The 26,826-nt window shown below is 42.9% G+C and overlaps 2 protein-coding genes across 4 annotated transcripts in view; one reads left to right on the plus strand and one right to left on the minus strand.

Moving 5' to 3' along the window:
- HCFC2 (host cell factor C2) overlaps positions 1-11,354 on the minus strand; it is a 43,932-nt gene extending 32,578 nt beyond the window's left edge. Inside the window, exons 1-3 of the mRNA XM_043881599.1 lie at positions 10,637-11,354; positions 8,780-8,928; positions 7,248-7,408 (exon numbers count right to left, since the gene is read on the minus strand). Coding sequence (XP_043737534.1) covers positions 7,248-7,408; positions 8,780-8,928; positions 10,637-10,799 — 473 coding nt within the window. The 5' untranslated portion in view covers positions 10,800-11,354. The remainder of the gene's footprint in view (positions 1-7,247; positions 7,409-8,779; positions 8,929-10,636) is intronic.
- Positions 11,355-11,447: 93 nt separating this feature from the next.
- Positions 11,448-26,826, plus strand: part of GLT8D2 (glycosyltransferase 8 domain containing 2) — a 50,262-nt gene continuing 34,883 nt past the window's right edge. Inside the window, exons 1-2 of one of the 3 annotated variants that reach the window (XM_043881607.1) lie at positions 11,459-11,588; positions 13,898-13,948. The gene's annotated coding sequence lies outside the window, so the exon portion shown is untranslated. Of the gene's footprint in view, positions 11,589-13,897; positions 13,949-25,758; positions 26,113-26,826 lie in introns of those variants that run through there. The other 2 variants (XM_043881606.1, XM_043881605.1) reach the window with 2 other exon arrangements.

The following is a 26,826-nucleotide window of genomic DNA, read 5'->3' on the forward strand; positions in this document are numbered from 1 at the left end:
ATAAAAAATTAAAAATAAATTTAACAAAACAAGAGCAAGATTAGTACACTGAAAATCTGAAAACACTGCTGACTAACAACCTAAAGAAGATCTAAATAAATGTAGAGACATTCCATGTTTATAGACTAGAAGACTCAATGCTAATAAGATAGAAACTCTTCAAATACTGACATATCCAGTCAACACATTCCCTATCAAAATCTTAGGAGAACTTTTTGCAGAAACTGGCAAGACGATCCTAAAATTTACACAGAAATGCAAAGGCTTCAGAATAGTGAAAACACTCTTGAAAAAAGAATAAAATTTGAGAACTTAGTAAGTTATTTCAAAACTTACTACAAAGCTACAGTAATTAAGACAGTGTGGTACTGGTGTAAGACCAGACATATAGATCAGTGGAACAGAATTAGAAGTCTAAAAATAAACTCTTACTTTTATGGTCAATTGATAGTCAACAAAGATGCCAAAACAATATAATGAGGAAAGGATAATCTTTACAAAGAATAGTGTTGGGAAAATTGAATATCCATATGTAAAAGGATGAATTCACTCAGTTACTTTAGGCATTAAAAATTACCTCAAAAAGAACCACAGATATAAACGTAAAGGATAAAACTACAGAACTTTTAGAACAAAATAGAGGAACATATCTTTATAACCTTGAGATAGGCAAACAGTTCTTAAAAAGGATGCTAAAAGCATAATCCATATTAGCAAATCATGTATTTCATTTTTTAAAAAACAAACTTGTATCTAGAATATATAAAGAAGTCTTACAACTCAATAACAAGAATACTAGCAACTAAATTTTATTTTTTAATTTATTTTATTGAATATAGTTGATTTACAGTGTTACATTAATCTCTGCTGCACAGCAAAGTGGCTCAGTAACACACATCTACATACATTCCTTTTTATATGCCTTTCTATGATGGTTTATCACAGGACATTGAATATAGTTCCCTGGGCTACACAGAACCTTGTTGTTTACCCAGCTCTATATGATAGTTTGCATCTGCTAATCTGAAACTTTCAATCCATCCCTCCCCCATGGCAACCACAAGTCTGTACTCTATGTCTGTGAGTCAATTTCTGTCTCATAAATAAACTTGTATAATATATTAGATTCCACATATAAGTGATACATGGTATTTGTCTTTCTCTTTTTGACTTACTTCACTGAGTATGATCACCTCTAGGTCTACCCGTGTTATTGCAAACAGCAGTATTCCATTCTTTTTATGGCCTAGCAGTATTCCATTATATATACGCACCACATCTTCTTTATCCATCTGTCTGTCTATAGACATTTAGGTTGTCTCCATGCCTTGAGTATTGGGAACTGTGCTGCTATGAACATAGGTGTGCAATGTATCTTTTTGAATTATAGTTTTTTCTGGAAAAATGCCCAGGAGTGGAATTGTTGGATCATATGACGTTTGGTAGTTTGAGAAACTTTCACACTATTTTCCATAGTGGCTATACCAATTCGTATTCCTGTCAACAGTGTAGGAGAGTTTCCTTTTCTCCATAACCTCTTGAGCATTTGTTATTTGTAGACTTTTTAATGATGGCCATTCTGACCAGTGTGAGGTGGTACCTGACTGCTATTCTGATTTGCATTTCTCTAATAATTAGCAAGGTTCAGCAACTATCCTTGTGCCTATTGGCCATCTATCTCAAACAATTTAAATTTAAAATGAACAAAGATTTGAATAGAAATTTCACCAAAGAAGATATATAAATGGCTAAAAAGCTCATGAAAAGAAACTCAACATCATTGGTCTATAGGGAAATGCAAACCAAAACCATAATAAGACATGACCTTATACCCACTAGGTTGGCTACAGTCAAAAAGACAGACAAAAACAATGTTAGCAAGGATGTGGAAAATTTGGAACCCTTATACACTGCTGGTGGGAAGGTAAAATGGTAGTCACTGGAAAACAGTCTGGTAGTGCTTAAAAAGTTAAATATAAATTTCTCACATGACTCATTAGTTCTAATACTAGGTATCTAATCAAGAGCAATGAATACATATCCATAGAAAGACTTGTAGGCAAATGATAACAGCATTATTACAAGAGGCCCAAACTGGAAACAATCCAAATGTCTATCAACTGACGACAGATAAATAAAATGTGACTTATCAATACAATGGAGTATTACTCAATAATAAAAAGCAAAAAACATTTGATACATGCTACAGTATGGTGAAACCTCAATATTACACTAAGTGAAAGAAGATCAATGCACAAAATCACACATTTATGAAATGTTCAGAAAAAGCTAATCTACAGAGACAGTCTGGTAGTTACATGGGTATTGGTATGGGAATGAGGACTGACTGCAAATGAATAAGAAGTTTCTTATAGTAACTCATATATATGGAATCTAGGAAAGGAGTACTGGTGAACCTATTTACAGAGAAGAAATGGAAACACAGATATAGAGAATGGACTTGTGGACACAGAGAGGGGAGGACAGGCTAGGAGAAACTGAAAAAGTAGCATTGACATAGGTAACTATCATGTGTAAAGCAGGTAACTAGTGGGAAACTGGTATATAGCAAAGAGAGAGCCCAGCCTGGCCTCTGTGATGACCTAGACGAGTGGAATGTGGGGCAAGGGAGTCTACAGAGTGAGGGGATATATGTATATATATAATTATGACTGATTCGAGCTGATATACAGCAGAGACCACCGTCTGAACCACCTGGGAAGCCCATAGAGACTACCACAACACTGTAAAGCAATTATCCTCTAATAAGAAAAAGTTTCTTCTTGGAATGATGGAAATATTCTAGAATTGGATTGTGGTGATGGTTACACAACACTATAAATTACTAAAAATCTATGAACTATACATATAAAAAGGATGAATTTTATGGTATATTATCAATTTTTAAACAAAAATAAACATGGACCTAAACAATTTCAGAGAAGGAATTGTAAATATTCAATAAGCACTGTTAATGAAGCTCATTTCTAGTTTAAAATTAAATCAAAATGAACCTATGAAATATATTTCATCAATTATATTGGCAAAAATTACAAAGAGTGAGGTGATTCAGTATTGCCAGGCGTGTAAGGCACTCTTATATGCTGCCATTAGGAGTATAAAATTGTTCCATCTCTTTGGAGGTTGATTCAGGAGTACCTAACTAGAACTAACACCCAAAAAAGATGTCCTTTTCATTATAGGGGACTGGAATGCAAAAGTAGGAAGTCAAGAAACACCAGTAACAGGCAAATTTGCCCTTGGAGTACAGAATGAAGCAAGGCAAAAGCTAACAGAATTTTGCCAAGAGAACACACTGGTCATAGCAACACCCTCTTCCAACAACACAAGAGAAGACTCTACACATGGACATCACCAAATGGTCAACACCGAAATCGGACTGATTATATTCTTTGCAGCCAAAGATGGAGAAGCTTTGTAGTCAGCAAAAACAAGACCGGGAGCTGACTGTAGCTCAGATCATGAACTCCTTATTGCCAAATTCAGACTTAAATTGAAGAAAGTAGGGAAAACCACGAAACCATTCAGGTATGACCTAAAACAAATCCCTTATGATTATACAGTAGAAGTGAAAAGTAGATTTAAAGGACTAGATCTGATAGAGTTCCTGATGAACTATGGACGGAGGTTTGTGACACTGTACAGGAGACAGGGATCAAGACCATCCCCAAGAAAAAGAAATGCAAAAAAGCAAAATGGCTGTCTGAGGAGGCCTTACAAATAGCTGTGAAAAGAAGAGAAGTGAAAAGCAAAGGAGAAAAGATATACCCATTTGAATGCAGAGTTCCAAAGAACAGCCAGGATAGATAAGAAAGCCTTCCTCAGTGATCAGTGCAAAGAAATAGAGGAAAACAATAGAATGGGAAAGACTAGAGATCTCTTCAAGAAAATTAAAGATACCATGGGAACATTTCATACAAAGATGGGCTCAATAAAGGACAGAAATGGTATGGACCTAACAGAAGCAGAAGGTATTAAGAAGAGGAGGCAAGAATATACAGAAGAACTGTATAAAAAAGATCTTCACAACCCAGATAATCATGAGGGTGCGATCACTCACCTAGAGCTAGACATCCTGGAATGTGAAGTCAAGTGGGCCTGAGGAAGCATCACTACGAATAAAGCTAGTGGAGGTGATGGAATTCCAGTTGAGCTATTTCAAATTCTAAAAGATGATGCTGTGAAAGTGCTGCACTCAACATGTCAGCAAATTTGGAAAACTCAGCAGTGGCCATAGGACTGAAAAAGATCTGTTTTCATTCCAATCCCAAAGAAAGGCAATGCCAAAGAATACTCACAACTACTGCACAATTGCATTCATCTCACATGCTAGTAAAGTAATTCTCAAAATTCTCCAAGCCAGGCTTCAACACTCTGTGAACCGTGAACTTCCAGATGTTCAAGATGGTTTTAGAAAAGGCAGAGGAACCAGAGATCAAATTTTCAACATTCGCTGGATCATTGAGAAAGCAAAAGAGTTCTAGAAAAACATCTATTTCTGCTTTATTGACTATGCCAAAGACTGTGACTGTAGTGGATCACAATAAGCTGTGGAAAATTCTTCAAGAAATGGGAATACCAGACCACCTGACCTGCCTCTTGAGAAATCTGTATGCAGGTCAGGAAGCAACAGTTAGAACTGGACATGGAACAGACTGGTTCCAAATAGGAAAAGGAGTACGTCAAGGCTGCATAATGTCACCGTGCTATTTAACTTATATGCAGAGTACATCATGAGAAACACTGGGCTGGATGAAGCACAAGCTGGAATCAAGATTGCTGGGAGAAATACCAATAACCTCAGATATGCAGATGACACCACCCTTATGGCAGAAAGTGAAGAAGAACTAAAGAGCCTCGTGATGAAAGTGAAAGAGAGTGAAAAAGTTGGCTTAAAGTTCAACATTCAGAAAACTAAGATCATGGCATCTGGTCCCATCATTTCATGGCAAACAGATAGGAAAACAGCGGAAACAGTGGCTGACTTTATTTTTTTGGGCTCCAAAATCACTGCAGATGATGACTGTAACCATGAAACTAAAAGACTGCTTACTCCTTGGAAGGAAAGTTATGACCAACCTAGACAGCATATTAAAAAGCAGAGACATTACTTTCTCAACAAAGGTCTGTCTAGCCAAGGCTATAGTTTTTCCAGTAGTCATGTATGGATGTGAGAGTTGGACTATAAAGAAAGCTGAGTGCAGAGAATTGATGCTTTTGAACTGTGGTGTTGGAGAAGACTCTTGAGAGTCCCTTGGACTCCAAGGAGATCCAACCAGTCCATCCTAAAGGAGATCAGTCCTGGGTGTTCATTGGAAGGACTGATGCTGAAGCTGAAACTCCAATTTTTTGGCCACCTGATGCAAAGAGCTGACTCATTTGAAAAGACCCTGATGGTGGAAAAGATTGAAGGCGGGAGGAGAAGGGGACAACAGAGGATGAGATGGTTGGATGGCATCACTCACTCAATGGACATGAGTTTGGGTCAACTCCGGGAGTTGGTGATGGATAGGGAGGCCTGGCGTGGGGCAGTTCATGGGGTCGCAGAGTCAGACACGACTCAGCAACTGAACTGAACTGAACTGAACAAACTTAAGATGTATCCTTTGGTCACCACCATCTCCTTCCCAATTCCATTTATAAGTATCAATCCTGCAAAAAAATTCATATTATGCAAAAACTATAATAGCAAAATGGAAATATTTAAGTGCCCATCTGTAGAGGAATGGTTAGATAATTTGCAAAATTCAGACTACTTTTCCACCGTTAAAAATAGGCCAATCCATATCTACTGCCAGGTAAAGATATATTATTAAAGGTAAAAAAACAAACAAAACCGAAACAAGTAAACACCCAAAGTCATAAAACAAAAGGAAAGTTCTCACTTATGTTAAAAAAAAGAAATGAGTAGAATCAGATTAATATTCCCACGTCCCTTCTCCCAGAAAGCAGAACATGTATCCTTGCATCACCCACTCAGGTCTTGGCCTTATAGCTTGCTTTGAACAATGGAATGTCAACAGAAATTAATGTGCTGGCTTTAATCAAGGCTTTAAAAAGCATCACATGTATCTAGTTATTCTCTCAACCAGCATAAACTTGAGAAACTTACCTTTAACACAACAAAAACTGACTAATACAATGTGTTATATGAAAAAGTTCCCAAAACATACACATCAAATTGAATTATATGTGGCTGCCTATGTTGGGGAACAGGGATCCTGTGAGAAAAAACTTTGTAAATTGTCTAATTCCTTGAATTTCACAAGTCAGTATCTCAAAAGAAATCTGTTTAATGGAAAAATGAAAAAAGACATGTACTAAAAGTATCTGGATTAGTGTGGGGGATACATTTTTTTCCTCTTTTTCTCTAGTTTCCAAATTTTCTATGTAGTTTTAGCATATGTTATTTTTTTTAAGTTTGTAGGGGGAAAAAAAGTTAAGGCTCTAAAACCAACCTAATATAGGTAAAAAGACACATTATAACAGGGACGACAACTACTGATATTGCTGATGGCAACTGGAAAGTGCTTTGAAAATTATGCCAATTATCTTATTTAGTAATCACAGTGACACTGGAAGGTAGGTAGTTAATCACTCCCATTTCACAGTGAAGGAAAACAGGTTTAGATTACTTCCACTAAAGGACACATAATTGGTTAAGCAGTGAATCAGAAAACAGCCTTATGGACTCTAAACCTCCAAATTCTGAATGCTATCATGACCATGTCATCAAAATATTATGCAATAAGAAAAGAGGCAGTGATTAATTCTGTTTGAAAAGAGAAGAGGATTGGTTCTAAAGGTATTTGCTTGTGTGAACCACTCTTAACAGCTTCCTTTGTGAAAAATGGAAATGATGGCCTTCATTTGATATTCAGATTTTTGTCACCAAATTCCCAGAGAAATATACTTTGTAAATAACCATTTGTTACTTTTCATTATCACTTACAACATTATGGCTCAACATATACAATATAACTGCCACAAGCAGTTATATTAATACCAATTTAGTAAGATGATTTGATTTAAAAAGGCACAGTTTTGAAAACTGATATACTCCAGGGACTAAGGAAAAATCACAAATGGACACAAATTTTTTCACTGTTAGGTTCAAATGCAAAGGGATAAGCTTCATTGCTTTTAATAATTAAAGATGGAAGAAATTACATGTTCTTAATCTAAATCATAAAATAAACATTTGATCTGAAAAAGTGTTGGCATACCTGGGAACATTATTGTTTGAATCTTCACTTTCATTTGCCAGTCCACCAAATAAATAGCATTTGTTACCATATAAAGAGAAGCTATGTCCCAGCCGAGGACAAGGAGGTGAACCAGAAGAAGGGGGATGGGGTTTCACTTTTTTCCATAACCAACGACTTGCCTAAAAAAAGAGCATAAATACACTTAGACAAAATCACGAAATATTCCTGTTAAAATACTAAAATATCATACCAATACATTTTAATCTGAATCCAATCAGAAGGCTTCAATAAACTACTCTGGGGACAAATGACAAATAACCAGATAAATTCTGAAATTAAAATGAGTGTTCCAACAGAAAATCAGTCTTGTCTTCCATATTCACAGCTTTCCACAATGGCAAACTAAGCTAATAATCATTAACACTAGTAAACATAAAATACTGGGTTGGCAAAAAAGTTTGAGTTTTTCAGCAACACATCATGGGGAAACTCAAATGAACTTTTGGCCAACCCAATATTTTCCAAACGAAGAATTCAAAATTATTTACAACTTTAAGATTACATGTAATTTATGCACTCTCACCTTTTGAAATTAGTTAATCCATGAATGGTATATATTTTAATCTTTAAATAAACATAAAGATCATAAAAAACAATTTTTTTTTCTTTGCTACACCACAGGGCACGTGGGATCTTAGTTCCCCAACCAGGGACAGACCCTGTGCTCCCTGCCGTGGAAGCGCAGTCTTAACCACTGGCCTGCTAGGGAAGTCCAATGTAAAGACCATTTAACAAACCAAACTCCAAAACTTACTCTCTAGTCAGGGATTGAAATTTTTTTAAAAGAACTGCTTATAAACAGGCATAATCCATCTACATTTGCCAACTACCAAATACCCTCATGATCACAGCCTTAGGAATATAAGCACAGTTTAGGAATCAAAATTAGTCAGGGCTGTCACCGTGGGCTCTACATCCGGTTCATTGGAGAGTCAAATTTGGAAGGCTATCTGAAACTGTTACCTCTTTTGTATGTATTGCCAGTGGTGGAAGGGGGAGCTGTGATTATTAGTGTTAGAGGAACAATTTTTATAACTAAGGCAGAAGTTTTCCAAAAGATACAGTCTGGGGATCAGCAGCAGGTGTGAATTTAGTAGGAATGCAAATTCTCTGTAGACAATACTGATTCAGAAACTCTGAGGGCGCAGCTCAGCAATCTGTTTTCACAAACCCTCCCCCTTGCTTCTGTTGCAGGCTAAAGCTTAAGAAAGACTGCACTAAGATACAAAAGCCCAAATATAACTTGTACAACTGATGCTAAGTAACAGATATCTTAATGTTACAAATGTTGCACTGGGTATTGGAAAAAGAATTACATTAGAAACTTTGGCTTTGTAGTGAAGTGGAAACATTTTCCTTGAAGCTATAAAATGTGGAGCTCACACTTATCTTCAGCATGTTAATGAAATATTTTGCAATCTTTCAAAGAATTAAGAGCAATATCATTATTAATATTTCAGTCTGAGATAATAAATTTGAAATACACTTACTTGTAACTCATATAACTCGTTGCTGTATCTTCCATATTCAACCATTCCCCCAAACACTAATATTCTGGTGCCATCACAGACAAATCCATGCGCAGCGCAGCCTGGGGGGATGTCTCCTCTAACAGCTGGTAGAAACCACTGATTTGTAACTAGTTGCCAAAATAAAATGAAAACAAATTATAATAAACAGTTATCATAAACTATGAGTATGTACTTTTATAAAGATCGTTTATATCAGTGGTTCTTAATTGGAAATGATTTTGCCCGGTCAGGGACAAATAAAAAATTTTTAGCTGTCATAAGTGGAAGGGCGGGAGTACTAGCAGCTAGCGGGTAGAGGACTAGGACTGCCAAACATCTTACAATGCACAGTATCCGTGGGCTTAGTCGCTCAGTCGTGTCTGACTCTGCGACACCAGGGACTGTAGCCCGCCAGGCTCCTCTGTGCCTGGGGATTCTCCAGGCAAGAATACTGGAGTGGGTTGCCATGCCTTCCTCCAGGGGAGCTTCCCAACTCAGTGACCATCCCAGGTTAGGGTTAGCTCCGCATTGCAGGCCAATTCTTTATCGTGAGCCACCAGGGAAGCCCAAGGCACAGTGCAGCCCCCTAAAACCAAAAATTATCCGGTTCAAATATCAACAGACATGCTGCTGAAAAACCTTGATCTATATATCATTTAACTTCTCAACAAAAACCCTACTTGGGGAGTATCATGCTCTCCATTTTACAAGTGAAAAATCTGACACTTAGGTTTACTTAACTTTAGCGCTGATCCTAAGCAACTGGCAGAGCAAAATTCAAACTGGGTCTGACTTAACTTCAAAGCCAAGGTTTTCACATTCTACCCAAGTACTGACTAACTTTCTAACTTTTTAGGCTGGGGTGCCAGAAGGAGGAGAAGGTGAGAAAATAAAAAATTTCTCCTACTCCACCATTTTATTCATTTCTAAATGACCACTACGATTAAGCTATTCGGCCAGAAAAAAGTTATGGATCGCGACGTTGATCTGAAACTCATTAATTAACGTTACATCAAGAAAACAGCTTCCTTATGACAGCTGGCGCATTTACAAGTGGGAAAAAAAATGAAATTCCAACCTCCCTTATATTCCACAGAGGTACTCAAGGGCAAGGGCCTCCGCGGCCCGAGGCATTTCTCATCCGCAACGGTGCTGAAGCCGACGGCCCTCCCCGATCGAGCGCCGAACGGCTGAGCTTGGGCACACAAACCCAACTGCGCAGACCCAGGCGCAGGTCTCACCCACGAACCACTTCCCCGCCAGTTAAGAGCACTGAGAACGGGGTAAAAATCTTGACTGCCACCTGCCAGATACGGGGCTCAGATGGGGGTGAAAGTACCAGAAGGCCTTTCCTTTTCCCTCCTCATTCCCCCTATATTCTCTTCCTACGAAGGAAGGAAAGCAAAGACAAGAAAGGCCCCGAGGAGCGCTGGTTTGGAGTTGGGTTTTGACAGGGAGGGATCTCGGGGCACCGGAGTGGGCGAGACTTCGGGAAGAGGCCCAGGCGGGTGGAAACAGTCTCTCTCGCCTACGTCCGCCAGCAGCGTTGGCGCGGGCCGGGGGGGGGGGGGGGGGGGGGGGTGTCCACGACCGTCTGCCAGAGGGCCGGCTCGCCCCACTCCGGGGCCGGTTCCGCCCCAGCGGAACCGGGGGAAACGGAGCTACGGCCCGGGACGCTGCGGCAGCGGGCCAACCGGCCGAGCCGCACTCCCCGCCGCCGGTAGGAGAAGGCAGTGACCCGGCGGTGACAGCTGTCAGGGCCGCGGCCGCCGCCTCACCTCCCCTCCCCCTCCGCGGCTCCCGCAGGCGGGGCCGAAGAACCGCCGCCGCGCCTACCGGTGTTGTAGACGTGCAGCTCGTCCGCGATGCCTTCGTTGCCCCCGCCAAAGATGATCATCAGCTCCCGGATGGCCACCGCTCGGTGTCCGTGCCGGGCGCGGGGAACCGGCCCCGTGAAGGAGGAAACCCGCCTCCAGTTCAGGAGGCTGGGAGCCGCCATCTTCCCAACCCCCGCCCCTCTGCCCACAATGCACCGCGCCCGCTCCGGCGCCGCTGCTCCCGGGGGAGGGCGGGGACCGGCCTCCAGCTGTGCGCGTGGGGCGGGGGTGGGGGGGTGTACCCCAAGGTGGGGATGCTGGTCACGTGACCGCGGGGGTCCAGGGCGAGGCTGGAAGGCTGTGAGAAGCGGAGCAGAGAGGGGAGGGGCGGAGGGGTGGAGGTCTTGGAAGGGAGTCCGGCCCCTACCCCCGGGCGACGTGGCTGGTCTTGGCACTCGGGTCAACGGATTTTAGGATGCAAGGAGATTTCCTGCTGACCAGTCTCCCCTCCCCACCCAGTACCTCCAGTTCTGTGTTTGCAGAAGAGAGAGCGTCTCCCTTTACGGTCACTTTAATTGAGCATCTAGGATGTGCAGGCGAGTCAGACCCTTTAAACAATGACAGCACACCAAGAGAAAAGCTCGCTTGGAGGTTTTGAAGTGCCGGGAGCGGGTCGAGAGGAGAGGAAAGTCGGTCTCCGCAGAGGGCGTGACACGCGTGCCCAGGCGCCTCGAGGGCGGCGAGAATGCCCGCGAAGGCGGGAGCATGGGGGGAGCCGGGCGGGGGTGATCGGGCGTGGGGGGTGGGAGGAGCCGGTCTGCGGCCGGGAGGGAATCTGGACCAGGACCGAGCGTCTGCGAGCGCCGCGTGCCCGCTGCAGCTAACTCTGGAGGGAAGACGGGAGCTAAGCTTGCCAAGACAAATCGGGCAGATCAGGTTTGGAGGGTGCCATGACAAGAAGTTTAGGAACGGTGAGCCGCTAAAGTTGTTTTGTTTAAACAGGTGGGAGGTTATGTATAGATTTCTGTTTTATTGTTGTCTGACGTTTGAGGGTGTTTCATTGACAAGCACTGTCCTCCTTGCCTTGTATGTGTTAACTCGTGATTCTCCCAACAATCCAGTGAAGTGGGTACTGTTTTCTCCCTTTAGTGAATGGAGAAATGAGGCACAGAAAAGTAATTTTCTCGTGGGCCCACAGCAGAGAAGAATTAGGGCCAGGATTCAAAGGCACAACTTCTGATTCCAGAGCCCCAACCCCTAACCACTATAACATACTTCCTCTGAATGCAGTCATAAGTAACCCTTTTAAGTCTGGGCTGCCTTGTGATCTGGTCCTACAAAGAATCACACTCAAAGTCTTGGGGGGGGGGGTAGTTTGGGGAAGTTTGTGGGGGGACTAAAGCAATTTAAATCCCTACCTCACACTCTTAAGGTATCAGAGGGAATACACATAGTGTAGACCAAATTTCCTAAAATTTCATTCTCCTCATCTTATTGTTTTCAATTTCTTTCGTGCCTAGCTCATCTCCTGTCCCAGCTCTCTCAAATCTAGCATGCCTCTCCCACCTTCTCATTCATCTAAACTTCCTTTTGAGAGGTCATTCTCTTCCTTTTAAGAAGGAATTCTTACTATTCTTTACAGCTCCTGCTTCTCAAGTTTTTACTCTCGCTGATTAATGCCTGAACTTCATAATATGGTCAAAGAGATCTTGGAATAGGAAGATGGCTGGAAACAAAGAAAGAAACCTATGAATGTTTATGTACTGATTTTTTTTTTTTGGTTACATTCATACCATGGGCTTTTAACTGTTTTGGTTATATATTTTTTATCTGAAACAATACTGGAAAAGTTGGGATAGAGCAATGAGTTTTTCATAAAACATTAAATATTTCATTTAAAGAACTATACTTTATTCTGAGAGTTTAGTGTTAAAATGTCCTAGCTTTTATAAATGATGCTTGTAAGTGAATGGTAGTTTGTTTTTGTTTTGTTTTAATGTCCTTATAGCAAAAGACTAAGGGTAAAATTAAAAGTTGCAAACCCAGTGTTGATACTCAGATTTTAAAAAATCCAAACTGGTGTATGATATTTGAAAGTCTGAAAATCTCTGAATTAAGGGAAAGATGAAGGCAAAATGTTAAGACAAAAGAGATTACAAGTGATAACTGCTTGCTTAGGTAAGGAGCTTCAGGATGGTGGGGCAGGTCTGTATTAGTTTCCTAAGACTGCTGTAATGAAGTACCACAAACCATGGGGATTAAAACCACAGAAAGGTCCTGTCTCACAGTTCTAAGGTCTAGAAATCTAAAATCAAGGTGTCAGCAGGGACATGATCCCTCTGAAACCTGTAGGGAAGGATGCTTCCTTGCCTCTTTCTAACTTCTGGTGGTGACTGTCAATCACAGACCTTCCTTGGTTTTAGCTGCATCACTGAAACTTCTGCCTCCATCCTCATATTGTGTCCTCCCTGTGTCTGTGTCTCTTTTCCTTTTCTTAGAAGTTCATTAGTCATATCACATTAGGGCCCTCCTGCTGACCTCATCTTAACCTGTTTACAGCTGCAAAGACCTTGTGTTCAAATAATGTCACAATCATAGCTATTGGGCATTAGAACTTCAGCATACCTTGTTGGGGGACACAGTTCAGTACATGACAAGATGCTTAATCCACTATGAAAGATATTTTAACAGAGTACCTATGACTCAGCTCTGCTTAAGTGAGAAGTCTAGAATAGGTCCCCATTTCTCAAGAAAGCTACCTTCAATCTTCGAAACTTTAAGAATGCAAGTTGCCATCTAGTAGAAGAGTGTAGAAAGGGAAGAGAAGAGTGAGGCAGAATAGCACCCTAAAGAAACCAACTTCTAAATGGTAAAGACAGAAGGAGGCTCTCATGAACGAAATGGGGAACAAATAGCCAGAGAAGTCAAAAGGCAACTGGGTGAGGGCGATGTCAAGGAAGCCGCAGGCAAAGGGGCTTTCACAGAGCGGAAGTGGTTATCAAAGCCAAGAGCCATAGAGAGGTCAGATAAGAAAAAGACCAAGAAGCAGCATCTGCTGAATTTGCAGACTAAGAGGTTATTAATGGCCTAGATTAAAATACTCAGTGGAGTGGGAGGAGGGAAGCCACAGAAGATCGAAGAATGAATAACAAGTGAGGCTGCACAGATAACGTGTATAGTTTACTTCTTACACAGACTTGCCCCTGAAAGGAAAGAAAAAACAATGGCTGGAGGGGAAAAATGGCTGGGTACAGAACAAGCTGTGCTTATTCTTTTCCAGGGATGAAACTTGAACATGACTGTGGTCCTGAGGAAGAATCCAGATGGAAAGGTTAGAGATGTCTTAGTCAGTTTAGGCTACTATAGCACTATGCTACAGGCTGGATGGTTTCTAAACAACCCACATTTATTTCTCACAGTTCTTGAGGCTGGAAGATCTGGGTGCCAGCATGGTCACATTCTGATGAAGACTCACTTGCAAGTTTCACACTGCTGACCTCTCACTCTTTCCTATCTGGTGAAAGGCATGAGGGACCTCTCTGGGATCTCTTATAAGGGCATTAATTCCATTCATGAGGGCCCCACTTTCATGACCTTAGATCAAGAACAGAGGTTCTACATCCTAACACCATCACTTTGGGGTGTGAGGATTTCAACATTTGAATTTGGACAGGGATACAAACATTTCAGTTCAGTTCAGTCCCTCAGTTGTATCCGACTCTGCAACTCCATGGACTGCAGCATGCCAGGCTTCCCTGTCCATCACCAACTCCCAGAGCTTGCTCAAACTCATGTCCATCGAGTTGATGATGTCATCCAACCATCTCATCCTTTATTTCCCCCTTCTCCTCCTGCCTTCAGTCTTTCCCAGCATCAGGGTCTTTCCCAGCATCAGGGTCTTTTCCAGTGAGTCAGTTCTTTGCATAAGGTGGCCAAAGTATTGGAGCTTCAGCTTCAGCACCCATCCTTCCAATGAATATTTAGGACTGATCTCCTTTAGGATTGACTGGTTTGATCTCCTTTCTGTCTGAGGGACTCTCAAGAGCCTTCTCCACCACCACAGTTCAAAAGCATCAATTCTTTGATGCTCAGCTTTCTTAATGGCTCAACTCTCACATCCATACATCAGTTCAGTTCAGTTCAGTTGCTCAGTTGTGTCTGACTCTGTGCAACCCCATGGACTGCAGTACGCCAGGCCTCCCTGTCCATCACCAACAAATATCATGCATTTTCTTGTCGTACTCCCTCTTCTGCTTCTTTGCATTCCTTACGTCATGCACAGAGTAGATATTACATAAGGGGAAGGCAGAGTGATGTCAAACTTATCTGTCCTCCATCAATAGATTTGACACACATAACTCATTGTTCTTACACATTTTTGATAGTGCTTGATTCGTACTCAGGTGTATATTTAGCTTCTGTGTTCAGTGGTTGTACTTTGGATGGCATTATGGATAGAAGGTGGACTTTGTAACCAGATTACCTGAATTTAGGTCTCAGCTTGGATACTTGTACTGTCTGTTCAGGGCCAAGGAAACTTAATCTGTCTGTACTTCAGATTACTCAAGTATCAGTCAGTTCAGTTCAGTAGCTCAGTCGTGTCCAACTCTTTGTGACCCCATGGACTACAGCACGCCAGGCCTCCCTGTCCATCACCAACTCCCAGAGTTACTCAAACCCATGTCCATTGAGTCAGTGATGCCATCCAACCATCTCATCCTCTGTTTTCCCGTTCTCCTCCCGCCTTCAATCTTTCCCAGCGTCAAAGTCTTTTCAGATGAGTCATTTCTTCACATCAGATGGCCAAAGTATTGGAGTTTCAGCTTCAACATCAGTCCTTCTAATGAACACCCAGGACTGATCTCCTTTAGGATGGATTGGTTGGATCTCCTTGCAGTCCAAGGGACTCTCAAGAGTCTTCTCCAACACCACAGTTCAAAAGCATCAATTCTTTGGTGCTCAACTTTCTTTATAGTCCAACTCTCATATCCATACATGACTACTGGAAAAACCATAGCCTTGACTAGATGGACGTTGGCAAAGTAATGTCTCTGCTTTTCAATATGCTGTCTAGATTGGTCATAACTTTTCTTCCAAGGAGTAAGCGTCTTTTAATTTCATGGCTGCAGTCACCATCTGCAGTGATTTTGGAGTCCAAAAAAATAGTCTGTCACTGTTTCATCTATTTGCCATGAAGTGATGGGACCAGACGCCATGATCTTAGTTTTCTGAATGTTGAGCTTTAAGCCAACTTTTTCACTCTCCTTTTTCACTTTTATCAAGAGGCTCTTTAGTTCTTCACTTTCTGCCATAAGGGTGGTGTCATCTGCATATCTGAGGTTATTGATATTTCTCCCAGCAATCTTGATTCCAGCTTGTGCTTCATCCAGCCCAGCATTATAGCCTTGACGTTCTCCTTTCCTTATTTTGAACCAGTCTGTTGTTCCCTGTCCCGTTCTAACTTTTCTTCCTGACCTCTGTACGGATTTCTCAAGAGGCAGGTCAGGTGGTCTGGTAGTCCCATCTCTTGAAGAATTTTCCACAGCTTATTATGATCCACTATAGTCAAAGGCTTTGGCATAGTCAATAAAGCAGAAATAGATGTTTTTCTGGAATTCTCTTGCTTTTTTGATAATCCAACAGATGTTGGCAATTTAATCTCTGGTTCCTCTGCCTTTTCTAAAACCAGCTTGAACATCTGGAAGTTCATGGTTCATGTAGTGTTGAAGCCTGGCTTGGAGAATTTTGAGCACTACTTTACTAGCATGTGAGATGAGTGCAATTGTGCAGTAGTTTGAACATTCTTTGGCATTGCCTTTCTTTGGGATTGGAATGAAAACAGATCTTTTTCAGTCCTGTGGCCACTGCTGAGTTTTCCAAATTTGCTGACATATTGAGTGCAGCACTTTCACAGCATCATCTTTTAGGATTTGAAATAGCTCAGCTGGAATTCCATCACCTCCATTAGCTTTGTTTGTAGTAATGCTTCCTAAGGCCCACTTGACTTCGCATTCCAGGATGTTTGGCTCTGGGTGAGTGATCATACCATCGTGATTATCTGGGTCATGAAGATCTCTTTTGTATAGTTCTTCTGTATATTCTTGCCACCTCTTCTTAATATCTTCTGCTTCTCTTAGGTCCATACCATTTCTGTCCTTTATTGAGCCCATCTTTGCATGAAATGTTCCCTAGAAAAATGATAGCTTCAACTACATGGACCTTTGTTGGCAAATTAATGTCTCTGCTTTGTAATATGCCGTCTAGGTTTGTAATAGCTTTTCTTCCAAGAAGCAAGTGTCTTTTAGTATCATGGCTGCAGTCACCATCTGCAGTGAATTTGGAGCCTTTTAAACACAAGTGTTTAAATCATAGCAAAAGAGTATGTCATTTGGAAATGCTCTCTTTTACAAATAGCATAATATCCAACACAGTGTGGCTAAATGATATGACAATTATCTTGCACAAGAAATCTGGGGTAGGTAAGTCTAAGGTTAGTTTAGCAGTTCCACAGTGTTACAGTTTCAGGTAGCATCTCTGAGTTTCTCTCAACCTTTCCTTTGTGGTTAAAAGAAGGTTGTTGTAGCTTTGGACATTGTATCCCCACACAACCAATGCCCAAAGGCATGAAATAGGACAACATCCAGGACAAGGAACTAGAACTCTCATTTGACAAGGAGGAAAAGCATCTTACTCAGAAACCACCCAGCACACCTGCCCTTAGGTTTCATTGGCCAGAACTGGGGCATTTGGTATATTAACATTGCATTAGCTGGGGACTTCCCTTGTGATCCAGTGGTTAAGAATCTGCCTGCCAGAGCAGGGGACACAGGTTCAGTCCTGGTCTGGGAAGATTCCACATGCCACAACTATGCTGGTACACCACAACTACTGATCCCTAGTGCTGCAATAGAGTCTGTGTTCTACAGTAAGAGAAGCCCAAGCTCCACAATGAAGAATAGCCCCTGATCACCATACCTAGAGAAGGCCCGAGTGCAGCGATGAAGACCCAGCATAACATCTTCAAAGTGCAAAAAGAAATAAGTCTATAAACTTGGAATTCTAAAAAGACTTTAAGAGTCAAAGAATAATAATAATAGCTATGTGGTCTCAGTCAAATTATTTTCTTTAAGCTTCAGATTCTTTGTCTATAAAATGGGGATGATGATAGCATCTATTTCTTAAGGTTATTTTGAAGATCAAATGAGATAATACATGTGAAAGTCCAGGCTGTTCTTGCTTTGTAGGAGAGTGTAGTTCTGTGAAAATGGCCACGGAAGTTGAAACCCTGCAAAGAGATCTTAGGCCTCCGTGGTGACTCAGACAGTAAAGAATCTGCCTGCAACCAGGAGGCCAGCGTCCAACCAGGAGACCCAGGTTGGATCTGTGGGTCAGGAAGATCCTCTGGAGAAGGGAAGGGCTACCCACTCCAGTATTCTTGCCTGTAGAATTCCATAGACAGAGGAACCTGGCGGGCTACAGTCCATGAGTAGCAAATAGTTGTGATGAGTTGGGGCTACTCTCCAGTTGGGGTGTGTGGGCTTCTCGTTGCGGAGCACAGGCTGTAGGTGGGCGGCTTGCAGGCTCTGGAGTGCTGGTTCAGTAGTTGTCTTGCACAGTGTGGCACAGGGGCCTGGTTACCCCGAAGCATGCAGAATATTAGTTCCCGGACGAGGGATCGAACCTATGTCCCTTGCATTGGCAGGTGAATTCTTAACCCCTGGAAGTCCCCATTTTTGTCTCTTTTGCTAGCTTTTTTGTTGGCCAATTCTGTTATCTGTTTTTGTAGATGTCACATGAGTTTAATACTGGGAATTAGGGAAGCAATACAACTACATGCTTTACTATCTGTACATAAACTGAATAACCACAGTCCAGTGATCAATCACTTACAGACTGTAAGAAAAGTGACATGATTGATCACTGATCATGCTGTTATCAGCATAATAATTTTGTGGACTGAAAAGCTAGCGGCAAAGTTTATACTTATCCAGTTACTCACAGTTGGTATACTGTGGTAACAGTTTTGAACTGTGTTGTAGGGGGACTGATGTTATTAAACGACACTGAAATGTGTAGTTTTTGTATATGGTGCCTGAAATGTGGGCAACACCGTGCACAAGGAAAGTGCTGTGTGTAAGCAGTGCCTGGCATGTGGTTAGCACGTAGTACATAATAGATTGTTTCGTTTCTATCATTTTCATTACATTACTACTGTTTCTACTCGGCCTGAGCAATAGGCCACTGCAGAGACAGCCCAAGAGGGAGGTGCTGATGCTGAGAGGTGGCAGACAGTGCAGTATTTTCAGTTAAGAGTGTAAAATTGCCGTGTCCAAGGGACACCTCAATCTCAGTCGAGGACTCAGGCCAAGGGCTTATTGGCAGCAGTCTGAGCAGGGTTTTGAGGAGCGCCAGCAGGTGGGCAGAGCTCAACAGCAGAGAGTGTGGGCAGGCGCTGTTCCCACCATGAAGGAGGCGGATGGTGTTTGAGAGGTCTGCTTCCAGATCACAGGGCTCCAGCCATGGCTAGAGCAGCAGCCAAGACGTGGAGAGGGAGGGCACTGGCAGGATCAACACAGGACTCCAGGCTAGGGAGAGCCTACACCAATGACCAGAGCGAGAATCTGGCACAGAAGCCCAGGAGGAAAAGCAGTCATCTCATGGGGGAGAAGGGGACCCCAGTGTGCTGAGTCAAGCATGGGCGTGATTGCTGCAGCTAAAGGAGTGGCAGAGAAGAGACAGAGCGTCTGAGCTCCAGACGAGGAGATGACCCATCCCTGAGCCCCCATCAGCCAGGGAGACGGAATTGAAGCCCTCAAAGTTGTATTCCTGCCCCCATGCAGTTGATCTTGGAGCCCAGCCCCGGGAGACCGAGGCAATAAATAGAGCTCGTGAGCCTGTCCCAGGGCAGTAAGTCACTGCTACTGCCCAATGCCGCTCCCTTTCCTTCCAGCCATGTTTATCAGCTTTTATAGACTTTATCTTACCTACTTATATACAAAGTAAAACATTCAGCCAAGGCAGGCCCATTGGGTAAAAAATGATAAACATTTGGCTTTCAACCAATAAGAAATAAACATGGAATAATAATAGCTCAGATAATTGGAGTTGTGTTGACTAATGACGGCACAAATCAGAATGCATATAGATCGCATAGGGCTGCGTTCAAGCAAGTAACTGAAACCTGACCAGAGCTTAACTCTGGTTAGCTGGATCCAGGTTTATCTTCCTCACATGGTTACATGCTCCGTAAATAGTCAGCTCAGGCTGCTGTGGTGACTCCCAGAGCCACCAGGACTGAGGCTCCTCCTGTGTTCTTTCTTGTTCTCTTATTCTTCTTTAGTCACTAAGTCATGTCCAACCCTTTGCAGAACCTGTAGACTGTAGCCTGCCTGGCTTCTCGGTCCATGGGGTTTCCCATGGAAGAATACTGGAGTGGGTAGCCCCTTCCTTCTCCAGGGATCTTTCCAACCCAGGAATTGATCCCATGTCTCCCAAGTCTCCTGCATTGGCAGGTGTATTCTTTACTGCTGAGCCACCAGGGAAGGCCCATTCTTGCTCAGTTCAGTTCAGTTCAGTTCAGTTCCTCAGTCCTGTCTGATTCTTTGTGACCCCATGGACTGCAGCACGCCAGGCTTCCCTGTCCATCATGAACTCTCAGAGCTTGCTCAAGCTCATGTCCACTGAGTCAGCGATGCCATCCAACCATCTCATCCTCTGTCGACCCCTTCTCCTCCTGCCTTCAATCTTTCCCAGCATCAGGGTCTTCCCAGTGAGTCAGTTCTTTGCATCAGGTGGCCAAAGTATCTGAGCTTCAACTTCAACATCAGTATTTAGGACTGATCTCCTTTAGGATGGACTAGTTGGATCTACTTTCAGTCCAAGGGACTCTCAAGAGCCTTCTCCAGCACCAAGGTTCAAAAGCATCAATTCTTCAGTGCTTAGCCTTCTTTATGGTCCAGCTCTCACATTCATGCACTCTTGCTCTGTCCTTCTTAATTATCATGTTCAGGACCACTGAATCATGCAACGCCAGGTCACAGATATTTTCCATTTGCTCATTTGGATCTATACTCCTCTTTAATTTGGTCAGTGCCCTGAGATTGTCCTAAATGTATTGCATCACCTCAGCTCTCCAGGTCTCTGGCTTCCAGTTGGGTTTGGCCAGTGGAAGGCACTACCCACAGAAAATTGTAAGCTTGGGGTAATGAACCTCCTCATCCCTTTCTTGGGGTGAACAGAGGCTGCTCCTCTCAGGCAGCCCTTCCCCGCAGCTGTTTTCTCTTGGTCCTGGTAACCACTCCCTTCTCCTGCCCACAGGACTGGAAATGCTCCCTGCATCGCTAACCCCAGGCTACAGCCTTGACTCTTAACTATGTTTCCTAACACCGACTACACCTTTTCAAACAATGCCTGTTTTCCAAGTCTCCACCAGCAGCCCATTGGAGTGAGCCGTGTGTGACCTGTTGGGACCCTGACTGATTCAACCTGGTGGTCTCTGCGCAAGCCAGCAGGCCCATAGGCAGCAGCACGGGGTGGTCCTTTCAGCCACAGGGTGTTGAGATGGCTACTCCACCTCCAGGCTCCAAGGTTGGATCTCAGACAGGAGGAAAGGGCAAAAGGCACCAAACAGCTCTTTGCCAGGAAAACAGTAGCTTTCCAGGAAGTCCCAGACAGCCAACTTCAGCTCACATGCTGCTCTGGCTGCAGGACCTTGGAGGAGGTGTGAGTACTTCTCACTGGACAATCGCCACTTCAAGTGAGTGTTTCTATTAGCTGGCCCAGAAGTTCCTTCAGTTTTTCAGTAAAAATAAAAGACACATTTTTCATTTTCCCCAAGAACTTTATTGAACAACATATTCCATGTAGGTTTGTTCCACTCCCTTCTGCCATTTTTCAGGCAAGTTCATAATTCTATCTTCCCAAAGCTTTTTATATTTGAAGGGAAGAAGCAGAGGTTAGTAAGTAGTACCAGGCTACCAGTATTGGCGATAGCATATAACTCAAGTGGACTTTAAAACAAAAAGTCACCAATCACTCACTGTTACAATGTCTTTCTTTTGTTCATACTTTGAGGTGTCTTCCTGCAACAACACTAATAATAGCTTAGATCCTAACCCTTGCCCTTAGTGATGTTTTTTAACCCTCACAAGAAGCTTCTTCACTTTATAGATGAGGAAACTGAAAGTGGGCTTTTCAGGAATGTGTAAGTGTAACGCCTGAGCTGACACCCAGATCTCTGTCAGTCTCCAGAGCCCAGGCTGGTAACCACTGCACTTCTCAGGGTGCTCCTATATCCTGCATCTCTTTCTATTCTCATTTCTCTCACAGGGGAGAATCTATGCATCCAGTGTGGAAATCCAGGTCATAGATAATAAGCCTCTTGCATCCTCAGAACATGGCCCAGCAGAAATAAAGGAGACTCTGCAGTTGAAGGCAGTAAGGGATCAGGGAGAAAGTATACCAGGACCAATGACAGAGAGATTTGGGTCCATATGGAAGTTAGTATGATCAGCAAGCAGGGTCTATGAAACAACATAATCATTATTTTGTTTCTGAGTCCCCTTCTTGGGAGCTTTGTTCTCATACTCTCTGAACCTCCTTATTCACCACCTCTTCCACTGGGTCAGGCATTTTGCTAAGTGGATGAGAGATGGGAAGGAGAGAAAAACCCAGCCTTTGGAGAAAACTGGACTGGGCAGGTATGGAGCTTGGAGCTTCTGAAATGGCAGTGGCCAGCCCTGAGCCCAGAAATGTTGGTGTTTTGTTCAGGTAGTTGCAGTGAGGGTTGGAGCAAGAGTACTTAGCCCACAGCACCCCAAGTTATCACCCGGAACCTTCTGACTTCCGGCAGGTGATCAATATATAAAATGTATCTTTACTGCAACCAAAGATAAATACCTTACAACCATACCTGTTAGCTGAAACACTGAGGAGAGTTGTGGTTTAAAACAGGTTCCTGGAAGTAAAGAGAGAAGAGGAATAGCGTAAAGTCGAGTCTCCTCCAAAGAAAGCTGATGCACTTGTGGGTGGTGTAAAGGCTCTCTGTTGTTGTTTACTGACTAACTCCTGTCTGGCTCCTTTGCAACCTCATGGACTGTAGCCCACCAGGCTCCTCAGTCCATGGAATTTTCCAGGCAAGAATACTAGAGCAGATTGCCATTTTCTACTCCAGGGGATCTTCCCAACCCAGGGATTGAACCCGAGTCCTGTGTTTCCTGCATTGGCAGGCAGATTCTTTGCCGCTGAGCTGCCAGGGAGGCCCTAGGATAGGGAATACAAGAGAATGACACAGGGCTGCCATCATTCTCTGCAGTGCTTCTGAAGGGTGATCTTATTGGCTGTTTTTTTTTTTTTTTTTTTTTTTAATTTTTGGCCACAACATGCTGCCTGCAGGATCTTAGTTCCCCGGGCCTTCGGCAGTGAAAATGCTGAGTCTCAACCACTGGACTGCCCGGTAAATTCACTTGAAGGATGACCAAGTGAAGAAATAATTATGGATACAGTTTAACCCCGGAGTTGTAAAGAAAGCTGAGTGCCAAAGAATTGATGCTTTTGAACTGTGGTGTTGGAGAAGACTCTTGAGAGTCCCTTGGACTCCAAGGAGATCCAACCAGTCCATCCTAAAGGAGATCTCAGACAGGAGGAAAGGGCAAAAGTCCTGAATGTTCATTGGAAGGACTGATGTTGAAGCTGAAACTCCAGTACTTTGGCCACCTGATGCGAAGAGCTGACTCATTTGAAAAGACCCTGATGCTGGGAAAGATTGAGGGCAGGAGGAGAAGGGGATGACAGAGAATGAGATGATTGGATGATATCACCGGCTCGATGGACATGGGTTTGGGTGACTCTGGCAGTTGATGATGGACAGGGAGGCCTGGCGTGCTGTGGTTCATGGGGTCACAAAGAGTCAGACACGACTGAGCAACTGAACTGAACTGAACTGCACTGCTGCCCCAAAGCCTAGTATTTGAAACACTCCTCAAGTAAGAAACAGTTGCAAAGCGCTGAACAGAAATTCCAGTCCCTGCTTCATTACTATATTGCTGTGGGAACTTGGACTTTAACTAGCTCAAAGGCTCAGCTTGCTCATCTGCAGACTGGGGCAAAAAACATCTGTTCAACTTACCTAACAAGAGCCTTATGCAGATAAAACAAAATAGAAGATACAAAAATGTTTTGTTAGTGTTCGAAGTTCTATGCAAATGGAAGCTGGTCTAGATACTCTGACTGCAAGTTCAAGTCTGAAACCAGCCCCCACTAAACCCTTCAGAGCCACAGTGTTCATTACACTAGCCACTAGCAGCACTGGCTAGTGAACTTAAAATGTGACTAGTGCCACTGAGGAACTGGATTTTAAATCGTACCTAGTCTTAATCAATTTCAGTTGAAAAACTGATTCATGATCCAGTTACTGGAAAAGTTTGAAGTGTGTTTGGAGCAACCTGAGCATGCGAATCTGTTTTTTAAATCGTAAATTTTATAAAATCTAAATCCATGTCAGTTGTTTCTGATGAAACTTAGTGTTGGAATTGAAACGTGTTGCAAATGTCAAAGACACACCAGATTTTCAAGGCTTCACACAAAACAAAAAGTGTAAAATGTCTTGTTATGAAGTTTTATGTCAACTAAATGTTGAAATAATATTTTTAATTTATTGAGTTAAATAAAGTTTATCGTTAGAATTAATTTGACCTCTTTGTGTTTTTCTTTTCTGTGAAGGATTTTTTTAAACGCTTTATTTTTAAATGGGAGGATAACTGCATTACAGTGTTATGTTCGTTTTTGCTTTGCAACAGTGTGAATCAGCTATACGTACACACAGATCCCCTCCCTCTCAGACCTCCCTCCCACTCCCCCATCTCATGCCACCGCTCTAGGTCATCATAGAGCAGCAGGCTGAACTCCCTATGCGACGTGGCAGCTTCCCACCAGCTGTCTGTTTCACCCATGGTGATGCATATGTGTTAGTGCTGTTCTCTCAGCTCGTCCCACCCTTTCCTTCCCCCGCTGTGTCCACAAGTCCGTTCTCTACGTTGGCATCTCTATTCCTGTGCTGCAAATAGGTCCATCAGTACCATTTTTCTAGATTCCACATAAATGTGTTGTTATACAATATTTGTTTTTCTCTGCCTTACTTCACTATACTTTTTTTAAACTAAAAGCTTTTATTTTTTAATTTATTTTTAATTGGAAGATCATGGCTTTACAATATTGTGTTAGTTTCTGCTTTGCATCAACATGAATCAGCCATCGGTATACATATGTCCCCTCCCTCTTGAACATCCTTCCCACCTCCCATCCTACTCCACCCCTCTAGGCTGTCACAGAGTACCAGGTTTAATACAGCGAATTCCCCTTGGCTATCTATTTTACATGTGGTAATGTATATTTTTCGTTCTTACTCTTTCCATTTGTCCCTCCTCCACCTTCCCCCACTGTATTAGTGCACATATATGGAATCTAGAAAGATGGTACTGATGAAACTTTTTGCAGGACAGCAGTGGAGACGCCGACATAAAGAACAGAACAGACTTGTGGACACAATATTTTTCTTAAAGCGACTACTGGAAAATTTTAAATGGCAATGTGGCTTGCATTATATTTCTGTTGGGCAATATCATTTTAGACAGAGGCAGTGAGCAGAGACAGACTCATTTCCTTGTAGGAACTAGGGAGAGAAGCCACTGCCGAATACATTCCATGATCCCAGGCAAAGCGCTGGCACGGTTTCCTGGGTTTCTGAGAATAAATGGCAGGAACGCAGAACAGCACAGAACTGGGTGGGGTTGACGCACTGCCTGATTCCTGTCCATGTTCAGGCGCAAAACACACCATCTAGAAACTTTCTGTCACCATCGTTGTCTTGGCAGAGGAGACCACAGTTGTTATCTGGGTTTTGACTTGGAGACAAAAGCATTCTAATGACGAGGGCATTTCAGGCAAAGCTAGTGGCCATGAAGACAGTCTTAAAGTTGGTATGCACTTAACTTCTTCACTTCTGCTCTCTCAACATTTACCTGAGACCCAGTGTATGGTGGAAATTCACCCTCCAAGCTTCTGCCTTTCTCCGGTTTTGCATCTTTACCTCCATAGCAGCCTTGTTTTCAAAATGATTTGCGGGCTGCCGGAGGAGGCTGCAAAAGGAAGTCTGGCCCATCGGAGCCAGCCAGCCAAGCACATGTGGAAGTGGTTTCAGGGGCCTCCTCACTCGGCAGCACAGCGCCTGGATTCCCAGCTGCCTGGAGCAGGGGTGGAAGAAACCCGACCCGCTCCAAAGTCGACGCAAGCAAGGGAGGTGCAGTGGGGGAGCAGGACTCTCTTGGAAACGGAATATTGGCCTCGAGGCTCTCCAGCCCTTTGAGATTTCCAATGGGATCTTAGAAGCAGCTGAAGCTCGATGAAGGGCAGTACCCTGGGGCCAGCCACGATTTGAACGCCCTGCCCTGCAGCTCTTTGGACGGAGGAACCCAGAACCCTGCTCTCACTGCTCACCAGGTAAACAGAAATTTACAACAGGGTGACAGCCCGTCTATTTCACTCTGGCCTGCTGGCAGCTGTCCTTTATTTTGCTGTAGATGCGAGAAAGTAGATCTGAGGTGGACTGTCCCAGGCAAACCGCCTTCAGGCGCCCCCAGCTGATGTTTGTAGCATGCCGGCGGAATCTTCTTCATTTTTTTGCCGTCGCCGCAAATCCAAAATAGTGTGCAAGTTTTTCACATCCTGCATTGCTTTTCCAGACCTGGATTTATCTCCATCTCCCTATCCGCCAAAGAGTGTCGATTTACTGTTTTCCTCATATTTTCAGTGTGGAAATCAGCTAGCTAATCATCGGTTAGCTAGGACTTGATAAATGCTAGCATTTAAGGCAGGTATGTTTTTGAGCCACAAAAGATTTAATTGAGTTATGAATCATGTTTTCGGAATCCATCCTAGGAAGCTGTTCTGAGGGCCCCACGCCCCCCCCTTCCCCCGCAAAGTACTAGCAATCATATGAAATCTAAATAAGTCTTGTTGTAAATACAGTAGTCATAGTGTTCAGGCTGAAAAATGCTTTTTAATGTTCAAAAAATGTCATCTTATGTTCACTTTATGAGCAAGAATAATACATTGGCTAAGCCTGATAAAGACTGATATGTAACTTATGACATAAGTTAAGAAGGGATACTTAATATAAGAGGAAAAAGAGAAGATGAAAATATGATATCCAAA

This window comes from Cervus elaphus, chromosome 22 (genome assembly GCF_910594005.1).
Source record: "Cervus elaphus chromosome 22, mCerEla1.1, whole genome shotgun sequence".
NCBI lineage: Eukaryota > Metazoa > Chordata > Mammalia > Artiodactyla > Cervidae > Cervus > Cervus elaphus.